Source organism: Botryllus schlosseri, chromosome 12, assembly GCF_051294905.1.
Source record: "Botryllus schlosseri isolate E-star chromosome 12, Bs_hap1, whole genome shotgun sequence".
Lineage (NCBI taxonomy): Eukaryota > Metazoa > Chordata > Ascidiacea > Stolidobranchia > Styelidae > Botryllus > Botryllus schlosseri.
The window spans coordinates 23,684,689-23,695,620 of NC_137247.1; the positions used below are offsets into that span (position 1 = coordinate 23,684,689).

Below are 10,932 nucleotides of genomic sequence, written 5' to 3' on the forward strand. Positions count from 1 at the left end.
AAAATCGTGGTTGATTTTGGAGGTTCCAGATCCATGAGCAGAATAAAATTAATATTTTAGTAATTAGTACAACGGCAGCCTGTCATTGATACCCGTTTTATCAAATTTAGCGCTCGGCAAGACGGTCAAAAATGGTCGTTAAATTGCCTTTGGACAAATGGAAAGTATGACATACACCAAATGCAGTCAGCCGTTCAATCTCGCTGTGCTCACACCATTTAGGACACCATGCTTTCACCCCTAATGAGTGGGCTGGACCCAGATTAAGAAACATGCCCTTCACACACGCTCTTCTCGCTAGTAACGAGGTCCTGTTAACACAACACCATGAACGAAATACGCTATTGGCAGGCCGTGTTATTTTTAGCATATGCCAAAAATTGCTTATTTTTGGCATTTTCAAATTTTTATTTTTGGCAGTTTTGGGATCTGGCTCCTGAAATGCCAAAAATAACACGGCCGGCATATAGGCTACGGCGGCTTCCTTCACAATAAAGCGGTCCTGAATCAATCCTAAATCATGATCTGACAACCTACATACAATGCGCTTTCACAATCGCCACCGGTAGCAGACTCCTTGATCACCTAGTCAGCAAGGTGCTGCTGCCGTGGTCATTGAAGCATAGCCGATTGGCTAATCAAGAGCCGTGGTCTCGTGATTACTAGTCTTCTCGCCGTTCTATGGTCGGTGGCACGCCCATTCTTCGGCAGCTACTTTCAAACGCTTTGCACGAAATATTAACGGCCTTCCTGTGAGCTACTTTTAGGCCCATTGTCGTTTTTTATCAATAATCTATAGAATAAGACATTACAACGGAGGATTTGTAAGATTTTCTAAATTTTGGACAACCCTGTGTATTATACATTGATATAGGCATGGAGTGGCCAACCTGCGCCCAATTCAATTAGTATCTGTTCGCGGCCGTCGACATGCAATTTGAATTTAGTGAATTGACTCCCGAACTCTTGAACGATTTTAATTATTCTTGAAATTTTCTTTGCGCTGCGCGCGATTCAATGAGACTTCATATTTTAGATTTTACTATCGCCCGTTGCAATCAGAACCCCACAATACAGATGCGAACAGCAGAGCAAAATGATGCGCCTCATATGGAAATACCAACTCGGGATCGTGTGCTCCTCACTATACCGACAATCCTGACTAGAGGTCAAGAAATAACAGCATGTAACAAAGTGACTAATAACAAATGGCCCACCCGAAGATGCATCATAATTTATAACTTGCTCTAAATTTTCGCAAACACCGCCTGCATCAACTCTATATCGGTGAATATAATCACATGGGCAGAGAAAGGGTAAATGTTTGATAGTAATATGTAAAAATACTAATATTAATGACGAAGTTCATAGCGAATCTGAGATTCTTGCGACTATAACCAGTCCCTTAGCATTACCATAGTGACCACTCGAGATTTCAGTGCGTATAGTAAGCCTATATCATTAAATAGATTAGTCCGGAGTTCATCGGAAATGGTCGTAGAAACTTTAACATCGGTATTTGGCGCCCTGCTCGTTCATTACGACAATGCCCTGGAATGCGGCCGTAGGGCGTAGGATGAGTAGTCGAAATGCGGCCGTGAATGACGAAAAGGTTGGCCACCCCTGATATAGGCTATCACTTCACTGAAATGTACGGTAGGAATTAGCAATATGACGTCACGTGACGCCATGAGGTTCATGTTCGCGTTCACACAGAACCTTTCAAAAAGGTTCGCGTTCACACGAACCTGAACCTTTCAGAGGTTCACACCATCCCTAGTTATTATATACCTATTAAAATGTCAAAAATGGAACCTTTAAAATTTCGAAAACTGAATATCATATATCAACGCGGACAGGGCGAAAATTCAGTGAGAACAGCTAAACTTGTACTTTTAGATCGGTTCGACGTGCTGAAAATTCACTGATACCGTTACGGAACAAACACATGATTGTCCGATGGGAAATCACGCTTTACACATATAGCAGTCTTATCGACTGTTAGATAACCGCCTAATATAGTATCAGTTTCGCCTTTGCTCGGAGTCTGATATATAATCATTACAGAAAAGATTTAATCCCTGTTCGATTTTTAGCTCCAATAGAGTGATTGCAAGATCCCATTAACAGGGTTACCATATTTTGGAATCGGAAAAAGACGTATGGTAAGCCTACCACTATACAACCAGCACAAATTATATGCTGAATATGGACGCGATAGGATTGTAACGAACTTCTAGAATTTGTACTTGAGCCCCGGGATAACCCTGATACGACATTGGATTTGTTCAAGTTGGTGGATCGCTAATGCTGAATACTTGACCAAGATAAATTATGATGAGTATGTAGTGTATCTAATTTACATGAGAATGATTTGCACAGCCAGAATTGTGGACATAATCGCTAAATGCGATTTTCATGATTATTTGGAGAATGCTGCGCCAGTGTGCGTTTTAATCGCTGTTAATTTCAATTATCTCTGCTCAACACAGACCTACGATACAAAAATATGTAATATCGAAATTGGGATTGAGTAAAGTAGACTGGTATAGTGAGTGGTAACTAGGGTTGCATTTAAAACAAACGGTGTTTTAAACAAAGGTATTTTTTTTAATTGTGTTTTTATTTGTAAAATTATGCCATAATTGTGTAAATACTTTCCGAAAAACATGTTGTATGAGCCTACGGACAATTACCACTCGATATATCCGACGTATATCGATGTGGGATGATTGGAACCCTAAAAATAGTCGGTTCACCAGCAACAGTACAGATATTTCGTCAAAGGACCCTTATTTACCCTACATTTTAAATTGTCAATATCAATCGACTATGACGTCACAATTGAATGTTCGTGACGTCATGGCTTAAAAATAAATAAAAACATGTTTTAAACAAGGGCCTTGGTTTAAACATGTTTGTTTCAAATTGATTTTTGTCTTAAATGCAACCCTAGTGGTAACTATTTTCACGTGAAATTGAGACTGCTGAAAACCGAAATGATATAGATGCCAAGAGATTATTGTATTACGAATCCAACGTGGCCGCAGGAACTTACCATAAGCGTGAATAAGTACTATACATTTTATGCTACTCAAAAACTGTACAGCGTCCACAATAAGACTGAACGGAAACGTACCGATTTTCGTGCGTTCTTATTTTGCCGGATCCAACGCAACATCAGTGGTACTTAAATGGATTGTATATATTTCTATGATCAAACCCCGGAATAGAAAGATTATTGGGCTAATAAATCTTTATACAGGTAGCGCGACATATGTGTCCCTTGCGCAAAACGTGTTTTTAATATTTGTGCAAATCCTTACTGTTTATTTGCCACTGGCAGGGTATATTTGCTTCTTATGTCGTTGCTACATGTTGAGAATTACCGCAACGATAAATATAAAAATCTACAGGTAAATATATGGGGCCACACAACAAGAACAAACGCGCAAAATTTTATTTCACATTGATGGAACCATGATAGCGAATATCCGGTGTGATATCCTACTATACATGTGCGACCGAGACAGGTGCTTAAGTATAGCTAGCGGTTGAGCGTCACGCCGAACTTTGAATAGCGCTTTTAAAGACAGACAAAACCACCTATAGCCTATACTAGAAGTAGATCATGAATATACAGTATACTGTGAAAGCACAGTCTGCACTGAGTTGACGCAGATTTGTGATTGTACAATGAACATCTGAGGCAATTTCTATATAGGCAAGCAAAGGAATATGCGTCGCAACTCTGCTAAATTGTTGTTGCTGCTTAGTATTCACGATGTTTCCACGTCTATGGTCATTTTATACCAGACAGATATCATTTATTACGACTTCGTAGCTGTCGAATTGTATCCCGGCTACTATCCGTTCTGGACGTTTGTAAGATACCGCATACGCGGACCGAATGGCGATCAGGAGCCGACATAAAAATCCAACACTTGAGAACGAATTTTGGATTTCCTATACTGTCGTTCTCGAACCTGAAACCCATCGGCGTTGCAGTGGGGACCGAACCACTACAATACTCGCCACTAAAACTATGCTACATTCATTCGATTTCGGTATTCAACGTCAATTAGCGTTTGAGGTCAAGCTTTTCTGGGCCTGTAGGGAATATGTGGAGAAATCATACATGTCTTGTCGTGACAAATACTATACTATGGCAGTACGTATCTACTATCTAGTGGTAGAGAAAATTGAATTATTATAAAACATGAATGTATAGAACTCTATACATCCGTGTTTTAAATGTCGAGAAATTGATTTTCAAAAATGCGGATTTGATTGTGACATGCGGCCACTGCAGCGCTGGATTTGGATGTGAGCGTGGAATCCTACTAACGTTGAAGTTTCACGTGATGTTTCAATAAATTTGAGTCGTTTCAGGACATGAACCAGTGGTTGGTCATGACGCGAAATTAATTCGTAATTTGAAGATAGATTCAAAAAGACTAAATTCGCTCATCTAACAACAACACAATCGTCTATCGCAGGACTTTGTAAATGTTTACGGTCACAGCATACTTGACTGTGGAATGCAATAGATCAGGGGTGTCAAACTCTAATTGCGTCGCTGACCGGATTCAAGCCTTCAAATCGCTCGCGAGTCGGACCAGTCAACTGATTCTCAAATGTTACCGCGTGCTCTTGCTTTTCACATGAATACCTTGAAAGCATATATAGATAATACACGGATCATATGGTTTTCAGTGTAGCAAAGTTGCAACACCTTAATTCGCGAACAATGAAATTGGCAAAATGCGATGATTGTCTTGTTGAACCCTTAGAACAGTGGCGTTAACGACGATGTAAGTTGACATATTATATGCTCCCTTCGATTTAGTCGTAATCTGGCGTTAGCAGAGCCGGTGAAAGTAGTCACCGTCGCTACTCAAGTAGAAGTAGAAGTAACGCCGGAATTTCTACTCAAGTAGAAGTAGGAGTGGTGGTTCACAAGTAAGTAGGTATTCTACGCTTATTTTTGCCTGCAAAACTGAAAACTGTCAAGTAGAAGTAGAAGTAGTCTAAAATCAAAACTACTTAAAAAGTAGTGTGAGTGGGCAAAGTCTACTTCAAGTACTTCAAAAAGTAGAAGTACTTCGTTAATGACCACCTCTGGCCGTTAGCCCTGCATATGCGTTGTGTGGAATACAAGATATTATTTGGAAATGCGGACGTTGAAACTTGCTTTATTTAATTAAACCGCGAATCCGGTTTCTCTCATCTCCGGGGATCTATTGGATCGAAAGTGATACATCAGTGCGACCATTGATATTTCAATTATATATTTGTGAAACTAACATATTTTTCATGTAAACTGCATATAACGGTTCCGTATTGGCGTTTTCGCTTCTTTGAATAACAACTTTTGGGTATATATTTGTATAAAACTATGAACTTAGTGTGCGCTTTTTGCCTTCTTGAAATTGGATGTAAATTTCGCCGACTTGTTACTAGTGATAACTAGAGTGAAACCACAGCGTCGTAGTCGAGTAGTTATAATGGGGCCTATGAACTTGAAAGTATTTCCTGCCAAACATCTTTAACATTTTTTTTACAAATGCGCTGGAAAATATTTTTCAATATACTCAGAATTGCTTCGCGGGCCGGATGAAACCGTCTTGCAGGCCGTATGTTTGACACCCTTGGAACAGGTAGAGCACGAAGCACACCTTTGTAAATCCTGTAGTTGTACCGACTTTAATACCAAGATCTCGCTGAAGGTACTGCGTTGCTTCGGCAGTACCAGGTATGAGAGTGGCAAAATTCGCGAGGCACTTGAGTTGAATATCAACGAAATCCTGCAACGGTGAAACTTCTGCGTCAATGGCAGTTCCATGTTAATCTATATAAGTCATTATTACAACATCTTACCTCGTACAGCTTTTTAACGTCAGCCCCGTCTAGATCGGTGATGGGTTTACGACCTTTCACCTTTTCCCAACGTGATTGTACCTGTGCATCGCTCAGGATCGACGCGATGTGCACATCTTTTCTGAAACGAGGACGACTGTAATTGCATCGCTGCGACAATTGGGATTTGGTACTTATGCAGGACTCTATCTTATAACAAACATTTTACTCGGAACGGTCTTGATATGTTGAATTCCAAGTCGAAATCCGAATTCCTGTCATATCAAGTCAAAATCAGACTTCATATCCGCTATTAACGCCCATGATATCTGAGAGATTTCACGAAAATTCAATATCAGATGAAAATTCCATCCGACTCAAACGGTAATGCGATTTCGGTATCATTAAATATATAAATCGATTTAAATCTAGTCAAAGATTACAAATTCGGATTTCAATTCCTAATCCGGAAATTCACGCTCTACATTGGCATGCTTAGGTCCCAGATAGCGGTCCTGCAATGACGAAATGCTTCAACATATCAAGGAAATGATAATTTATATCTCATCTCATATCAAATAGACATTGAGAGCCTTTTATATCGATATCCTTCAGATACCTATGTGCAATTGCAATCGGAAAGGATATTATTTCTATACTTCTATATATAATATTCAAAAGAACGGATTTGACAAAAGTCGGTTATAGCTCGGGCGTATATCCATCGCATTATGCGAACTTAATGACTTGTTATGAAACGCGGACGCCGCACGATGGCCAGGCAGACACCAATGGCCGGGAACCATTGGTCTGCATTATATAGGCCTTTTTTAAAACCTATAAGTGTATAAACTAACATGTACAATGGAATGTATTGTATACCCACTATATAAGGAAAATCCCATAGCGACTTAATTGTCGAAACCCATCATGTTTAGTGCTTAGTAGTACAGAACCTCATACTACGATTGTACAATATATTCATATTTTACTCGAAGCGTTTTCAGCTGACATCTTCTCATGGGTCACCCACTCACCTTCAGCTATGATACCAAAGTTCAAAAAGTTTGCTAAACAAAAATCGATGTCTCTCTAATTATGACGTCACACGAAGCCAATTTTCAAATTAGAAGTACGAGATGGTTATAATGCAGACACGAACAGAACAAGTTAATAAGCGATATTTAAATTATACACATTTTCTATAATGACACATAACTACGAATTGTTATAACCGAGAACTCGAGAAGAGAAAATGAAATAAATAGCTTACGTAAAATCTTGACATCAAAAGAGTCAGTTCGAAAAATGTTGAGCAATAAATACTAATATGTCAGTCAACGGAATTACGAATTTTGAATTCTCGCGCGACTTTCGAATGTAATCATGTCATTTCCGGATATGAGATTCGATGCGGTCAACGTACGGTACAAAAATACTGCACTATTTTGATTTGAGTTTACAATCCGAAACAGGTTATCCATTTCAAACTAAATCCGGTCATACCTTCACTCTGTTAGCTTTATAATATATCGAATGAGCAGTTACCGGCAGTGCGCTTCAAGATGAACCACTCGAATGTTCTTAGTGGTATTATTTACACTCTCTCCGTGAAGAGTCGATCGACATAAGGATGCCGCCAACGCGTACGAAGCTGTGCGCTCTCTGACAGTGTAGGATTTCCATTTAGCCTTGTCTTCCTATATTTAGTGTTATCTTTCGTTGAGGCTGCGTCGTATCAAGAAAGCGACTACGCAGGCCGTGAAGGGAAACAGAGAAATGGGTTGCTTTATGCTTATACTTCAGAACATCGACTTCTAACTGCTGTATATATCAGAAAGCTTCGTACATCCTCTAGTCAGTTAGCGGGTAAGATTGTTGCATATCAAGGTTGAAATGTTATGCGTAGATCATGCTCAGAGAGATGGATTTTCTGGAAAACCAAATTTCCACAATATGATGACCTGATATTGGCTCAAATTCCATGATGAGGCGGTAAACGCAAACGCAGCTACTCTGCATTTCTGTAGTTGTATAATTTGGGCAGTAGTATAGGCTATATAGAAAAGGATATATAATACAACAACCTCTCTTGCGTAGTGTGAAATATTGTCACATGCATTGTTTTGATACGAGAAACATGATAACATGCATTGAGAGCGGCACGCTTCGCTTCACCCAAGTCGCATATAGTTCTCTCATGAATGTAAATTACGTGACATATAGGATTTAGCATTCGAATTGCTACCGGTTACATGCATTTTAAGCCGTAAGATACTCACATGATATTGTCGCTTATCATGGTTATTACATTTCCGGATTATTGTGCGACATGCGAACGCAAAAGTCATATCCAATCATGATGAAAGAGTTCGTTCACAAAAAGTCGCAGTCGAATCACTAGTGTTTAATTGGTACATATGTCTATTGTCTATATATGGCACGCAATGACATTGATAGATTTCTGCAAATATGCTACCGATTTCCGCCACGAATTGTTTTGCATGTGGCGCGTCCTATATGCATGCTGTGTTATTCAATACGTCTGTGACGAATGCTAACGAAAAAGCGGTTTCCGTCGCTTGTATAGAACACCAGTTACCGTTTATGAATTCAAGTTTCCAGTTGCAACACTAGGAAGCCTTTCGTGCTTATATTAAACCGCACGGATTCGTTGGTATAGAATAACTGAGGTTAGTATACGGGGAACAGGATGCGGGTTTAGCGTCTTGAAACAAGTGTGATACGGAAAGCATGCTCTGGTAGAAGACGGTGTCTACTTAACAGGGATAAGTACGCGCAATTTAACCATGTTGACTGTATTTTCTTCGGATTCGAACAGGAGACAGCCGTAAGTATGGGTGATGTGAGTTCGCAGTCAAGCATGGAAGCCTTAGGTTATCAGCACCCAGAGACAGACTAATTATACTCGGTAATGTGTTCAAAGTAAATGCGTAATGTAGTAGTTTACTAGACGCCAGGAAAGGTTCATGTATTCGACCAACGTTTATAATACCATAGCGGACAGCAATGGAAAGTCGTGCGTTGCATTGTGAGGTATACAAAACGTGAAAATATATTGTACTGTGCAATCAGAAATTGCTATTCATCACATGTCTATTACGTCGGGAAATGTTTTAATACTCGGGAGGACGAGTTTAGCGGCCATTGTCTTGGTAGTCAAACTATTAGGACATTGTTAGCTATGCCTTCTAAATGTTATATGCAACAACGTGAGTCACAATCAGTCTTAACGGAAGATAAGGCTGAGTTGCAGTGACGAATCTGGCAGAGGTATAGACATCTGAAGGTATCGCTCGCTGGCGATTATAATCCTGGTACAGGCAGACGTCTGCATAAGTTCACAGGCGTCTATCGCCTTTGAAAAATGCCGTCTACGATTGGCAATCGGAATGTTTCATTCAATTCCATTAATCGCGAATGACTCGGAAGTCATAATTCGATCTGATTAGCGACATTGCTATGGGTTGTGTAATGTCGTAATGTGGATAGTTAAATTGTGGTCGCAGTCGCTGATTTTCAGTATGCGTGTATGTATGTATAATTGTGTACAGAGGCAGTATCTTTTGCATTACGGAAATCGTATCTGGCCGTAAGTACCGAGACAGCGAATGAAGATAGGTCAGTATATTGTTCTTGCTGATAGTCGAGAGGAAACGCTTTTTCGAGTGTTTGCGACATATAGGAAGGATTTGACACCGTGATGCAACAACGCAATTGCGATGTATATTTCGTTTGGAATTTATAGAAATCTGCTTTGATTTCGAAGTAAATTTCACCATAAAATAGGTGCGCCGCACACCAGTCACATGTCTTATACTAGGCCGGTCAAACTCAACTGATTAGCGTTGTGAGCCGGAGAGGTCAATGATGGCTCAATATTACCTGCAAATGAATACCTTTGTTGCTAAGTGCGATGCGTCATGATGGCAAGCCTACACAGTACACATACATATGATATATAATATCACAGATCATTAGGTGGGATTACCATATTCTGAAATCCATACAATCTTCAAGGGAAGTGCACTTGTGTTGCTTGAAAAAAAGTTAATTTCCCATTTCAACTCTCAAACGACCCGCTCTAACATCAAGATTTTATTTGTGCCTGTACAACAGGGGCGGGCAACTTCTCTAGTCGGCGGATATAGGAAAATGAAGTACTTGGCGGGTCGGATTCCTGAATCGATACAGTAATCGTGTATTTATCCGCCTAAAGGCATAAATTCTATATATTGTGAATTTCAAGTTGAAAGCAGTAAGAGGCCAAAAACAGTATTCGATGAATTTACTAATATACTCCAATAGCTGTTTGAAGTCAATAAGATCTGTGATTCTGTGGTCGATCAAAGTTGTCGACAAGTTCTTTGAACTGTGGTTGCTTGTAGGACGTAGAAACCAGTGATGAGCGGATAGTGCTTTTCGAGACTCCGAATCCCTCCGACAACTTTAGTGTCTGAGGAAAACTCCCTCCGACTTCGGAGAGTTCAATCCCTGACTCCGAGATACTCCGATGAATCTCGTCAAGTATCCGAAACAGTGGCAAGCATGGTACACTTGGTAATGTGTTTTACTAAATTAATGTGATAATAGGGTTGGCCTTATAGTATTATCTACTCTCCAGTCCCCAATTGCAGTGCAGATGGCTGATTTTTATGCACTTTGGCAATCATTTTTGCATGTTACCCGTCATATTACAGCTTTACAAGGTGTCAACGGTCTGTGTTTTGGTTTGTAATCATAATCAAGAGTGTATTCTGGTCAGGAGCTATCCAAAGATATCGGAGACAAAAGTTACAATACTCCGAAATTCTCCGAAAAAATATCTGTAGTAAACTCCGACTCCGCTCCGACTGTCACAAAATCGGCAAAACTCCTCTCCGAATCCACTCCGACTCCGCTCCGATGCTCATCACTGGTAGAAACCAGAGATGAGCGGATTTGAAATTTCCATGTCCTAAACCAATCCAAATCCGAACCTTCAAATCCAAATCCAAATCCTAATCCATAACTTTTTCATATTCAAGTCCATGTCCAATCCTAATCCGATTC

General features: G+C 39.9%; 1 protein-coding gene across 1 annotated transcript in view; it reads right to left on the minus strand.

Annotated features, from left to right (window-relative positions):
* Positions 1 to 10,932, minus strand: part of LOC145452075 (phosphonoacetaldehyde hydrolase-like) — a 69,243-nt gene that overhangs the window by 21,484 nt on the left and 36,827 nt on the right. Inside the window, exons 4-5 of the mRNA XM_080330291.1 lie at positions 5,881 to 6,001; positions 5,679 to 5,807 (exon numbers count right to left, since the gene is read on the minus strand). Coding sequence (XP_080186417.1) covers positions 5,679 to 5,807; positions 5,881 to 6,001 — 250 coding nt within the window. The remainder of the gene's footprint in view (positions 1 to 5,678; positions 5,808 to 5,880; positions 6,002 to 10,932) is intronic.